At 41.7% G+C, this 14,518-nt stretch overlaps 1 protein-coding gene across 1 annotated transcript; it reads right to left on the bottom strand.

Moving 5' to 3' along the window:
* Nucleotides 1-6,811: 6,811 nt before the first annotated feature.
* LOC102196432 (uncharacterized) lies at nt 6,812-12,927 on the bottom strand. Its single transcript, XM_005753488.1, has 5 exons — nt 12,781-12,927; nt 12,380-12,503; nt 11,828-12,036; nt 9,527-9,672; nt 6,812-7,987 (listed from the first exon to the last, which is right to left on the bottom strand). Exons 1-5 carry the CDS (start codon nt 12,848-12,850, stop codon nt 7,886-7,888), a joined length of 651 nt encoding a protein of 216 aa, XP_005753545.1. The 5' UTR covers nt 12,851-12,927; the 3' UTR covers nt 6,812-7,885.
* Between the last annotated feature and the right edge of the window lie 1,591 nt (nt 12,928-14,518).

The following is a 14,518-nucleotide window of genomic DNA, read 5'->3' as shown; positions in this document are numbered from 1 at the left end:
CCATCAAAAGCACAGGAGCGCAGGGAACAGTTCATAACTCCTCAGGGGGCCGACCCGGAGGGTGACGGTCCAGAAATTCATAGTACATGTGATCAGGGGGCCGGCCCGGAGGCCGACGGCACAGGAGTTCATGGCCAAACAGTTCAGGTGGCCGACCTGGACGACAGCAGCACAAGAGTTCACATGGTTCAGGTGGCCGACCAGGAGGCCAACGGTCCAGTAGTCCATAGTTCACGAGCTCAGGGGGCCGACCCGGAGGTCGACAGCATAGCAGGTCAAAGTTCAAAGGTTCAGGAGGCCGACTCGGAGGTCGAGAGCACCACAGGTGCAACAGTTCAGGCGGCCGACCCCGATGGCAACGACATCCAGCTGACGGCCCGGAAAGCGGCCGGCGATTCAGGCGATAGCGATCCGGGGGCCAACCGCGCGGAAGGCAGCGGCGGCGGCGAAGGAGACGACGGAGCAGTTCAGGGGGCCGGCCGCGCGGAAGTAGTGATGGCGGTGTGGGTTGTAGACCGAATTCTCCGGAGCCCTCAGTAGAAACAGGGACGGGTGCAGGCACATGCCGGACACTAGCCACTCCCACCCGAGGAGTAGGTACGGGTGCGGAGACGGGCTGTATCCTGGCTGACCTCACCCTGGAGACCGGAACAGGCAACGGCAACGGCTGGGCAACTGCCCTTCCCACCCGAGGAGCTGGTACGGGTGCAGAAAGGGACAGAGCCTCAGCCGGCCTGGAAACCAGAGCGGGGACCAACTGGGCCTCAGCCTCCCCCACCCGAGGAACTGGTACGGGTGCAGAGGTACGCTGGGCCCGAGATGCCCCGGGAGCAGGAACACAAGCAGGAAAAGGAGCAGGCTCAGAAAAAACAGTCCGAGAAACGGCAGGCTCAGGGTCGACAAAAATAGATCTATCAAAAATGAACCCGCCGTCCACTTCATGTTTTGCAGTCTTAGTATTAGCAGTCCTTGTTTTAATAGTTTTTGAAATCCTTGGGTTAACAGTTGTAGAGTGAGCTGACTTGGGGATGACTGAACCAGACTTAACAAAACCTGAACTGACAGAACCTGAACTGAGTGTTTGAGACCAGGTGGAGTGGTTCACAGTTTTTCCTTTAACCGCATGTGCAGACTTAGGCGAGCGGGTATTGTCTTTCATCTCTCCCAGTGTAGAGGGAGCAAAGCAGAATAACTTTTCCCAGTCCGTGTCATCATCCATAAGGGAAGTTCCCCACGGATCAGAGGTGAGCTTATTGTTCTTTTTAGTTATGGCTTCAGGTGGGATGTGTGAAAGGCACTCATTATAACTTGCTCAGCAAATGAAAAGTGACGGCGGTGTGAGCGTCGCTTCCTCTGAGGAGAGGAAGCTGACGGGGCATACAGCTGAGCCTCTGACGTGCGGGACGGCAATGCAGAGGCTGGAGCGTGAGCATCCAAAGCAAAACGGAGCATTCCCACCCGAAGCGGCTGAGGCTTGGGTGCGAGCGGGGCAACAGGCGGAGGCTTTTGGCAACTTCGGGGACCTCCAAAAGCCAGCCGACTTCCGCGGAATAAGTGCTCAAAATCCGGAGCGCGCCACGGCTTCCAGCGGAGCTCCTCCTCCAGCTGGGTGAAGGCTGCCTCCTGGTGCTCATACAGCTGAGTGTGGTTTGCTGGGTCCATGTAATGGTCGTAGTCTCCTGTCATGATTCGGCTGTGTGGCAGGCAGGAGAGGACCCAAACGCAAACTCACAGAGACAAAAGGTAAACTCAAAAAACACAGCTTTATTGCTGGCGTGGAGTGGGACACGAAAAACAATACAAAATAAACTAAACTGGGAAAACTAAAGCACAAGGAGCCACAGGGAAAAATCACACAGCTATGATGGAGACTACAACACTGACAAAGAGAAACACAGAGCTTAAATACACAGAGGGATAATGAGGGAATGAGACACAGAAGGAGAGCACAGCTGGGAGAAATCAGGACTGACGAGACAAGCAAAGCAGGACACATTCACATAAGACACGGAACTTCAAAGTAAAACAGGAAGGATCACACAGAGACGCGAACTTGACACAGTGGAGACAGCAACTAAGAAACACAGAGACAAACCATAAGGCAGAGGACTCTAAGAGCCGAAAGACACAGAGGGGAAATCAAACATGCAGACAGACTTACACAGAACAGAGGGGACACAGCGAAACATGAAGGGCAAGGGATCGAGACTAGAAACCATAAAATAACTCACACAAGTACAATATTACAAACATCACAAGGAACTAAAAACGCTGGGTCAGGGGACCCAGGACCATGACAAGCAAAGAAAGACCACACCATGGTGCATGTTTAAACAAGGAGAGTTTACTGGTCAAAATGATTTATTAACCAAATACAGCACATTTTTTTTAACCACCAAACAATACACGTTCAAAGCAACACAACGGCGGTCCAATATCAGACAGAATCCCACTCTGTAGAGTGGGCAATCATAATGAAGCAGTTGGTTTTATTTTGTGGATTCAAGCTGCTCTTCATATTTTTGGCCACCAGATGTCACCAGAGAGGACTGTGTTGAAAAGCTTCGAGTAATGAACCGTTTTTCAACACAAGCTTCAGAAAGCTTCATTTGGCCATCACTACCGTTCATTGAGGACAGTCTCAGAGGAGTGCCGCCTCCACCTTAATTACAGATCATTTCCAAAAAATGGGATAAAAAATTACCGGTATGAATCTAGAGCGCTCTGCTATTACTAATTTTTGTCATGGTCCTGGGTCGATGACCCAGCGCTTGAAGTTTATTATTATCATTGTTCTAGTTTATTCTGATTTTGTATTTGTTCTTAGGGTTTGAGTTGTGTGTTTCTATCATCCCTGCCTGTGCCTCCCCTCTGTGTTCTGTTCGTGTCCCCAGTTGGTAGTGTAAAACAGTCTGTGTGTTTCCTGTTTTACTTTGTCTCGTTATGTCCATTAGTTCCAGCTGTGTCCCCGCCTGTCTGCCATTTCCTAATTACCTGGTGTGTGCATTTACACTGCGTGTCTGCCTGTGCTCCTCGTTGCGTTGTCTGTGTTCATCCTCTGTGTTACCCTGCGTACGCTACATTACTTTGTGAATCCCCTGCGTGTTCTCCCTGCTGTCCTCCCTTCATGTTCAGGTTTGATGCTCTATGGTTTAGTTTCTCCCAGTTTAGCTCATCCTTAGTTCTGTTTTGCCATCCCCACTTTATGTTAGGTATTCTTAATAAATCACCCTCACATCCTAATAAGTGCTGCATTTGAGTGCTCCTTCCACACGTCACACGACTGCTGCCCCCAGTCGTGACAATTTTGTTCACAAGTGATAAGACAGTCTTTCACCACACTGACCTGCACAGTTGGAGCTGACTGACAATGGAAACGTTAACTTTCCACAACTATTTAGCAAAAGCAAAATAGAATAATGGACCCGCAAGTCAGTTCAATACATGACTTCACCCTGTTCAAAGTGTATGACACCAAAAGAATTAAAGGTTGAAACATGAGCATGCTGCCTCAGTAACACAAACGATATACCAGGCCGACACTAGGTGTGAATATCTTGTGACAACTAATTTGTACATAAGGTGTAGCTTTGTCATGCACGATTGTCATGCACTATGTGAATAGATAAAAAAAGTCCACTTTGAAAACACTTCAGCCGAGGTTAAACCAATTAAAAAATTCAATCTGACAGGCAGGTGGACACATGCTGCCTAATATTGCTTCCAGGTGACAGCATGGAGATACTCAGTAATAAGAAAACAATGACATCCAACAGCCCCACTTACACCCTCAACACATCCTGTTTTTGTACTCATTTCTGTGATGTGTTCATGGTGAGGATCTCGAAGTTGGGTTTGTGGTTCATAAGTATCTCTCTATAGCGCTACCGAGGAGGAGTGAGCATAAACAGATTATCTCTTCCTATGTAGCAGGTAATTTTAGGTGCATAAATTCAATCAGCTAAACAAATATTGCCAAACATAAAGTCTTTTTTCTTCTAAGCAGTTTGTAACACATTATGCTTTGGTTGCTAAATGTACAGTTGCTGTATTTCCATGGAAAAGACAGAGAAAAAACACTTTCCAGAGATTTACAAGAATGAAAGAATGACGAAACACACGAGAAAAACGAAAATGTATAAACTAGAAATTTTACTTGCTTATATTATGGATCGTGGCTCAAGAGTTGGCAGTTCATCTTGTAATCGGAAGTTTGGACAGTCTCGGTCGTTGTGTCCTTGGGCAAGACACTTCACCCGTTGCCTACTGGTGGTGGTCAGAGGGCCCGGTGGTGCCAGTGTCCGGCAGCCTCGCCTCTGTCAGTGCGCCCCAGGGTGGCTGTGGCTACATGTAGCTGCCATCACCAGTGTGTGAATGTGTGGATGACTGAATGTAATGTAAAGCGCTTTGGGGTCCTTACGGACTAGTGAAGCGCTATACAAATACAGGCCATTTACCATTTGATTCATTTTTTAGTTTTTTTTACTGGATATTGCAGATATCCAGATATTGATATTGATATGGATATTGATATGGATATTGGATCCATTGCAGGGTGAATATTTATGAAAAGTCTCGCCAAACTGAAGTAATAATTTTGTGTCATTGAAAAAGTTGCATGAAAAATAGTATCGTTTTGTGTTGGCCAGTGGTTCTCAAACTTTTCACAATGAGTACCACCTCATAAAATAAATGGCTCTTGAAGTACCACTTTTATGACCTCCATTAAAGTACAGTAGTATAGGCCTCTTTAAAACCACATACAGTTTACAAGAGACAATTTTCTTTCTTATATGAATGTTATTTATTTAACTGTCATAAACAGGATGTGACAACTGATAATAACAACAGCTGTGCTGCATTAAAACAGTCACAGCAGGTGGGATATCCGGTCTTTAAGTGATGACGTGTGAACAAACTACTCTGTGTGTTTTTAACATGTTTTAGTGCTCTGTATCTTGTTCTATTTAATCTGAACAAGTCCCAGTCAGTGATCACTGTCGGCCTCTCTCGGTTTTTATTTCCACTGTTCATTTTACAGCTCAGTTTTTAAACCCCTCTGATGTAGCTACAGCCCTTGCAGCAGTATAACCTCGTGTTGTGGATGGATTATCTCAGTTGTTCTCCTGACTGGAGTTTGGTCCGTTTACAGCATCCTGCCATGCGATTGCATTTGTCCTTAACCATCGGGAACCCTCATGTTAACTTTTATTGAGTGGAAAAAGGTTAGCGTTCATCCTCCAGCTTCACTGTGTTTATGCTAACATAGCTGTGTCGCTAGCAATCATGTAGCACATCATTATATACCAGCTAGCCCAACTTCAGTAACCCTGCAAACGTTACTGCTGTTTTCTGTTGTAGTTCAGTGGGTCATTCAGTCAGTCAGTGTGTGTGTGGGGGGGATTCCCATTCATTTCCTATGGTGGTCAATTTTGACTAAGAAAACCACATATGTAACAAGAGGTGCTCATCACTTTTATATGTTAGAGTGCATAGTGTGGAGGATATCATAATTCAGTTTTGACACAAACACGACAGGAAGGGTAGTAATGCTTTGCAAAGAAAGTGCTAGCATTCTGTTAATACAGCACATATTATTTCATCTTTAATGACTAGAGGGAGCCACAATTTGAGAACCACTGGTGTAGGATAAAATAGTTAGTTTGCCAAAGTCTGCCAATAGTCCAACATATTGTGAGAAAGGATCAGGCAGTGGCGACCTTGAATCAGTATGAATGAACTTGAGACTGCAATAGTGTCCCTCTTGTGTCATTCTTTCTCTCAGTATGGATTTGCAGATAGGGGATCAAATGACTACTTTTGAAAAATTATGCTTTGTACCCGAAATTCTGGGAATCCACCTCACTCTATAGAGGGAAGGACCACTCATTTCTCTCCTGATACCAGTGGCCTATTTTAGGATGACATTGTATGTATCCTATTTTTACTGAAGGTGAAAATAATGTGTATGAGTAAGGCCTTTACACCCCTCAGATGAAACTGAGCTGAACATCTATGGGAGACATTTGAGCTTTCAGTGAAGAATGGAAAGAAGGTCAGCTGAAATGGGTGCATGTCCCATTCAACTTTAGCTGGAAAAATATCTAAGAAAATAGATGGAGTGATGGTTAGGAAGGATCACTCTGCAGAGGTTTTTGGATTTAATTTTTATTGATTAAAAGAAACCATACAAATCTATTTTGAAATAAAAGACACATAAAGACAACAGGCCATTCAAAAGTCAAGGTATGATATTTGCTACATGTGATGACAAATGCAATGATTTTCTCTTCCCCTCCAGCAAAACAACAGGTTATCGTTCAGATTAACTAAGAGGTTACAATTACATTTATCCTTAATAAAGGATATTGAACCGATTCTGTGGCTGCTGATGGGCACACCGTTTTCTCCAGCTTGAAATGTGTAAACTAGGATAAGTAGGTATCCCCCACCCTCAGCGATGTATATCATAAAATGATACAAGCGATGAGACAGAAACCAAACTGGCCACTAATGGGGAGCTTGAGGTATATTTATAAAAATATAATATTATTAGCAATAAGGCATGTAGTACCGCAATAATTAGAAATTGTACCATTGTTGTGTGCGTGTGCAGAAACACTGAAGCACGTGGAAACTACACAAAACATAGTATAAAATATTGTAATTTGAATACAAGATTAAGGCAAAGTTTCCTTGAAGATTTAGAAAAGTAAGTAAGAAAGATGCATTTATAGCACTTTTTACTGATAAAAATCACAAAGTGCTTCACAATAAAACCAGAAATATAAATAAAACAAAACAATGAGAAAATTAGTTAAAAACTTGTTTGTATAGAAATGTCTTCAGCTGCTTTTTGAATGAGTCAGTGGGGTCTGCACGGCGTAAAGACAATGGAAGAGAATACCACAGCTTTGGTGCGTGAAAAGCCGGATCCCCACAAGTTTGGTACGTAGGACCAACCGTGACCTCTGACCTGAAGACCTAAGAGCTGGGAAGAATCATGAGGTTTCAACATGTCAGAGACAAAATCCAACCACGATGCTACATGTACAATCCACACTTACTATTTTGAGGAATTACATCAAATCAATAGCTGACATTCTTTTAATAAAGTAAGACTTTAAAAAGATTAAACTAATGGATCATATTATAGGTCAATAAAACCATGTGCCTTTAAGAGGTCAGTTCACCCCCCTCTTTACTTCAGTACTACACAGGTTTTCTGCTATTGCACAATACAACTTAATGAACTGTCAAATACTGAAGAACCAAATGTTGAGAGCACAATATGAGCTGTTCACGTTTTCTTTTTGAAGATACTGAAGACAGATGAGTGAGCTACAGTACTGTGCAAAAGTCTTGAGCGACCCTCAATTCTTTATATTTTGCTTCTAAGGAGCTGAACTTTCTTGTAACATTTTAAACTGGTCATGATCAGCAGTTCTCTAAGGTTTCTAAAGCTCTTTCAAAGTCATACTTTAATCAATGCCGACTTTACAGTCTATTCAGTCAGTGTCAACAGGTCGTATGGATTGAGAAAAAAAACATATCTGGGTAGAAAACTGTTAGTCATGGTCTGGGCCTCGACACCAGCTTCATGGAAAATGGAATAAAGGCAGCCAGCCCCCCCCCCCTGCCCTGAAAACTACTAACAGACATTATAAGCAATCTTGCCCATGAGAGTTCAGGCTATGTAGAAGAATAAGTTTGGTCATATGAAATATTTAAAGTTCCTTAGAATTGTGCAGACTCTGTTTATGCATTTGTGCACACAGTTGTATTTACTGCAGATACTGTATTTCCATGTATTTTTACATGTTTTAAGACATTGTTGAACCTATTACCCATTTTCCTAATAAGATATAAAGAAATGAGGGGCAGCTCAAGCCTTTTGCATAGTATTGTAAATGTGGTGAGGATGCAGCTGAACTGGAACGTTCCTCATTTCAACATAGGTGGAGTTTTCGCAATCTTTGCTGCTGTTCTGAAACAAAAAAAACACAAAAGTGACACATCACCTACAGCAGGATTTCTTTTCAAGTAATTAGTTTAGTAACATTAAGTGCAGAGGAGATGCAGACATTTCGGCCTCATTCTTTTGATAGCTTTATTCTGTTAAATGTATTTAATAATAATACTGCTGTTAAAACTGGGTGTTCAGGCACGGCACAAAGGCAGGACAGTTTTTATGGATGTCTTTCAGTATCTTATTAACTGTCTGCTAACTCACTTTGAAAAAACTGTCTACAAATTGTGAAACAATTCCAGAACAATGGTCTTCAATGTAAAATAGAATAACTTTCTACAGTACATAACATTAAAAGTTTCCAAGAATCAGGAGAAATCTTTATGCTCGAGGGACAAAGGATCAAAGTCACAATCCTCCGGTCGGCATCGTCGAGTGGAAAACTCTTCTGTGGTCAGATGAAGCAAAATTTGCAAACATGGACAGTGATTCTTTGGGATCAGAGAAAACAGGGAGAAAAAGGCTGGTGTGTGCCAAATTTTTCAAGAAGTAGAGTGAAAATCAGCAGCACATTGGCATCAAGATATAGAGAGGAGGTCAGGAAAGAGGTGGATTAGTGAGTGTATACAGCCAACTGTAAAACACAGCGTGATGGTTTGGGGCCACATTTCAACAGTGGTGTTGGGACGCTTGTCAAAATTGATGGAATTTATGTAACAAAGAAAAGCAGTAAGAATTTGAAAGTCTTTTAACTCTAAAGAACACCTTATAGACTAATTTCACATTAGTTATGTTACAAGGGCTGGAGCCTATTGCTTAGCAGGCGTTTTACAATCTCATAGCAGAAAATGATGCATTAAAACTGCATTCGGTTTTGGGGACGTCCTGCTTTTGTGCATTTCATATTTACAGTCAGCTTATTAGGAAACATTATAAATTTAACTTGTGTGTGTCTAACTGTAACAATGTCTGATGTCAATAAAAATCTGTGTGGGTCAGTTTGATGTTTCATTTCAAAGGACTCTTGAGGTTGACACAGAACATCCACTGTGTGTTGTTATGATCTGAACAATTATTTTATAGCTTTGTATCGTCTGCTGTAAATGTAAAAAAAAAGCAGAATTTCAAAGCAGCTTATAAACAGCTTATACTGAGTTGGAAACAAAAATCATTTTAAATTGTAATTGGAAAAACAAACAAATATGATTTCAGACTAAGAAAGTCTCAAAATAACAACGATCAAAAGAAGTTTCCCAAGCCCTCAACAACAGTGAAAGCTGTGGTCATATCATAGACCTTATATAAAAGTTTAAACCTGAATTCTTTCTCATTTAGAAAATGAACTACGGCTGTGTAAAAATCTCTAGCAAAACATCTCCCTTCATCTATTACCTGGCTGACCATCGTAAAAGCTGCTTTCAGCTGCTTTGTGGACCTTTTAACGTTGCGTCCGGGCAAGATGATAACAAACATCTGATAAAAAACACACTAAGACATATAAAGACATATATCGTAAATTACAGCCTCAGAAAAATAGTAATTCTGACAGATAGTCACCATAAGCCTCATGTAGAAGGAGGTGATGATACAGCTGTACACAAACATCAGGGCCAGCAGACCAATCAAAATCCACATGAGCTGATGGGACTGAGGGGGAGGAGGTGAAGGGGGAGGAGTACACTGTGGTGTGGTTTCCAGTTGACCTAATAAAAACAGTGGTTACTTCCTGTTTGTACTTCAGTGGTTTGACTGACGTCACTAAACACAACGACATGAACAGCAGCCAGTTTCACGTTCAGAAACATGCATTATTAGGTTTTGTTGTAAATGGTAAATGGCCTGTATTTGTATAGCGCTTTTCTAGTCCCTAAGGACCCCAAAGCGCTTTCCACAACCTGTCATCCACCCATTCACACACACATTCACACACTGGTGATGGCAGCTACATTGTAGCCACAGCCACCCTGGGGCGCACTGACAGAGGCGAGGCTGCCGGACACTGGCGCCACCGGGCCCTCTGACCACCACCAGTGGTAAGAGGGCCACTGGTGGTGGCCCTCTGTGCTGCTAAATGTGTTTTCACATTTAGCAGCACAGAGTATCCAGCCAACTTCGTCAGTAGCGTGGGCGTAGTTTGATCAGATCTGACCAGCAATGCAAGGAAGTCAAACTTTGATTTAGATACTGTTAAAAGATTCTGTCTGCTTAAACCACTGAAACGATACAGACTAAAATCTCTGAGGTGAAAAAAAATCCTAGCCTGCACAGAAATTATTATTTTTTTATTTTTTATTTTAAGAGTCAACAACAGGTTTCAAAGCCTTGCAGTATTTCTGTGATAGTTTCTTTACAAAGTGGTAACTGTAAGGAGCAATCTCTTGGACAATTAACCCTCTGAGGTCTAATTTGTCCTCAGCGATAACACTCATCACAGCGTTAACCATGTGCTAAACTGAAATGGTTTTTAATGCATATCAAACAGAGCTACATTTTGCCCTGATTGCCAGGACATGGTTGAACAAAAAAACGTTTAACAAGTTTAGCAATACACCCCTAACCCACACAGGCACTGCAGACCATCTACTAATTAGAATGTTGATGGTTCAACCCTGGCTACTGCAGTCTGTATGCCAAATATCCTCAGGTAAGACATTTACCCCAAGATGCATCAAAATGTGCAAATGTTAGAAAACAATGCTTGTGTGAAATAGTGAATGAGGCATGCTGTATAATCACTCTGAGTGCTCAGAGCAGAAAAAGAACCCGTCGATTTACCATTTTCATCATTCTGATTGAAGATTCTGGGTGTCTGTGTTGATACAGTGCTAACAGAGTTTACATGCATATCCTTCTAAGACACAGCAATGCATTTTTGTCCTGTGTGGGGGACGTAAATGTGAGACGTCTACATCAAGCACCAGCTATGCAATCTATGAGTCCTACTGCACAGTAAAGAGGATATCCTGGGCTTTTTATCGCAAAATTTGTGTGGTTTGGGCTAAAAGACCACATGGACTTTGCAACTTGGACACAAGGGAGGTTGAGTCACAGTGTCTTTGCTGACATTATGATTCTGTTGCTAAAAAAGTCTCAAGTCTTAACTTTGATTTAGTAGGATCGTGGGTTTGTATTTGCAACTTTAACAACACATAGTTCCTAATTTTACCACCTCCAAATCAAAACTTTTAGTCTGTACCTTTGAATTGCACAGCAGGACTTACTGTGCTTATACTTTTTGCCGCGTTTCCTGTCTTATTTTGATAGTCTATGTGCATTATGTTTATGTGTCCCTGCTGCGTTGACAGCTGTCTCCCCTCATCACCCTTGTGCGTATGTTGTCTAGGACCTGCTCAAGTCACTCTTCCCGTGTGGTTCCCAGCAGCCTGCCAAAAGGTTATTTGTTAAAATGATTTCGTGTTTGGACATGTTTCCTTCATCTTACTGTTTTAATATTTGTGAAAATTTGTGAAAGAATGTGTTTTATGTTTTTTTTTTTGATGGCCAATATGCACAGAGAGACCACAACCAGTTAGGCTGAAACCGAACTTTGCCCTCCCCCGTAACAAAAACTAGCCAGCAGATGAGTATGCAATGAAGTGCAAAACACAGCTCTGATGAACAGAACAAGCTGTCTGCAGAGCTCAACTGTGACTTGTTCCAAACTGAAAACTGCTCTTTGGAGGGAGACTGTAATCTCAACTATTCTAACAGCATCTGACAGAATCACAGTATTTGATGCTCTAAAATGTGGACGTTCTGTTGCATCATTTGTCATTTCAATCTTTCACTTCTGCAGACAAAAATTAATAAATAAATAAAATGCAATTTCTGTTTTTATCACTTTTTGTATATACATACCTTGTAGTTGCAGTTTAATTAATTTGTTTGCTGCAGTTGTCACGGTTTTGTCCGTCCCATCCTTATTTGTTGCTGACCACTCACATTCATACTTTGAGGTCCATGCCTCTGGCCCAGCATTGAGTAAGATGAAAATGTACTTGAATGGAGCGTCTTTAAGTACGATAATGTTATGACAGGCTTCAGATTCAGTCTGGCAGAGCATCTTTCTGAAAGGAAACAAAGAAATATTAGATATGCAGCTAGCATGACCCAGTCTAATTATTTTAATTGAAATAATGTTAAAATTGCAGCAGGCAGAATTCTTGAAAATGGGAAAAGAAAACCTGCAGATTTTTGAACATAGAACTGCTACAGACTTCATACAGACACCTTTTTGTCATACAAACATTTGATCAAAAACATAAAGAGAACTTCAGTCAGCAAACATGAGTTCATACAAGTAGTACGAGAATTTCTCGACATCCTGCAGTGAAAGAGAAAAGCTTGTTTTTGTCATCTCAAAAAAAAAAAAACAAATTCACTAAAACCAAGAGACATGCTTCGACATACTTCTCTGGTAAAACCTTGTTGAGTCGAACATCTACAATTGTCCCAGTGTTTGCTGTAAAGGTACAGCTGATGAAAACTGTATCTGGGTTATTAGTCTTATTCTGTGGCTGGATCACCTCAAAACCTGGTAAAAAGAAATTCAGAAACAAGGTTAAAACTTTCTGTTTTTTCTTTCTGTCATTAGAGTCCATGTGGAGAGACATCTAAGGGTAAATGTTTTATTTACTGTACCTTTCAATAACATAACACACTGACCATGAGAAATGCAAGTCCATATTTGTGTTCTACTGTGGCCATTTTTTAACTCACTGGACCAGCAGTTCTCATTAATCACTAAAGTTGAAAAATTAATTACTAAAATTAAACTGCTACAGTTTAGAAGGTGAAACTGAAAGTCTTACCATTGCTTGGGTAGAATAAGGAGCTCAAATAATAATAAATAAAGAAGCTTTTGAAGCTGGAAAGTATCATCGTCTTCTCCCCGTTGTAAAAAAAACACTAAGCTGATTCTCACCAGATTCTCCTTTTGTACAGAGACTGCATTAGAAACTGTCATTTGAACCTTTTGGTTTCTGTGGGCTGTGCTCTTTCCTGTAGTCGTCAGATAACAGACATTCATTTTTTCCTTTTTGTTCACTGCCAGAAGAGTTCACATCACACTGTTTCCGGGACTACAGGAAATATTTTGCATTTCTTACTGTCTGTTTACGTTATTTGGAGTTACAACTTTACTGGTGCTTTATGTGCAGCTTTGGAGAAAGACTGAAAAGACTTTAACTCATCACTCTAAAATCCTAAGCCATTTAGATCTTAGCAAGCACTTTATTATAAATACTATATAAACACTAAGCCAAGCACCTTTTATCAGCCTCAGTTCTTACTGTCATGAGTTTCCAAACATATTTCAATGATTGCTTGCACCGGGCCAACATACACTTAGCTAACACTATGACTACTGAAAGGTGAAAGGAATGACACTGATCATCAAGAAAAACTGGAAAATGCAGTTCTTGTGGGGTGTTTCTGGTCTGAAGGGGTTACTATCAATCAAAAGTGATTCAATGAAGGAACGGTGGTGCACCAGTGACAGGGAACTATGGGAAGAAGGCAAACCAGCTGAGGTAGTGTGCAGTTTTGGGCAATGTTCTGCTACCTTGGGTCCTGTGTGTGCTACTTTGAAACATCCCACTTACCTTAGCACTGTTGCAGTACACCCCTTAAAAGAAAACACACCCATGAATACCCTTTATTGGAAATGGCATTCCCTGATGGCTGTGGCCTCCTTCATCAGGATAATGCACCCTGCCATGAACCAAAAATGTTCAAAAAGAGTTTGAAGAATTAGTTTCAGGTGTTAACTTGGCCTCCAAATTTCAGAGATCTCAATCCAGTTGACCATCTGTGGGATGTTCAGGACAAACAAATCTATTTCACACCATATCATACTAACATCTTATTGCCAGATGACACAGCACACCTTCAGGGAGCTAGTGGAGACTTGTCTTGATGGGTCATGGCATCAAAAGGCCAGTCATCTAAACATGATCAGCCAGACTTGTGATGACAAAGACTATAATGGAAAGCCTTTGTCATCACATGCTTGAAGTCATCATGTGTTTTTTGCTGAACTGTTGGGTAGAAAACTACATGAACACCATACGGAATATGACAAGTGTGGTTGAGTGTCTGTTAACAGAGGTGATCCAGTAATGCTGCACTCAGGAATTAGACTAACTGTTCACTTTAGCTAAAGTTATTAGGTTAGCTAAAGAGTTGGGAAGACATAAAAACCCCTAAAATACAATGGTTTGGGCATTCATTTTCACATTTGCCTACTGTGGGGGTCTCTGCAAGCATACGGAGCTGTGAGAGGGTACAGGATGACAACTGTGGAATTCTGCTGGAAACAGTCGATCATATTCATTTGTCAAAGCTGAACCCAGGGCAAACTACGCTAAATTAGTGTTTTTAGGTAACAGCTACAATAAGCATAACAGATAATAACAAGATGAATGACTTCTGAATGCTTAATCTGTACCCCGCCTCAGCTCAAGATGCCATAGGTCCACTCAGTGACACTCTGCAGGTACAACACGTCATGGTCCTGGGCCATGTTGGCCCAGTATTCTTAGTTTTTGT

Source organism: Pundamilia nyererei, unplaced genomic scaffold (genome assembly GCF_000239375.1).
Source record: "Pundamilia nyererei isolate P.nyererei 1_Seehausen unplaced genomic scaffold, PunNye1.0 scaffold00432, whole genome shotgun sequence".
Lineage (NCBI taxonomy): Eukaryota > Metazoa > Chordata > Actinopteri > Cichliformes > Cichlidae > Pundamilia > Pundamilia nyererei.
This window is presented reverse-complemented; position numbering and strand designations above follow the sequence as displayed.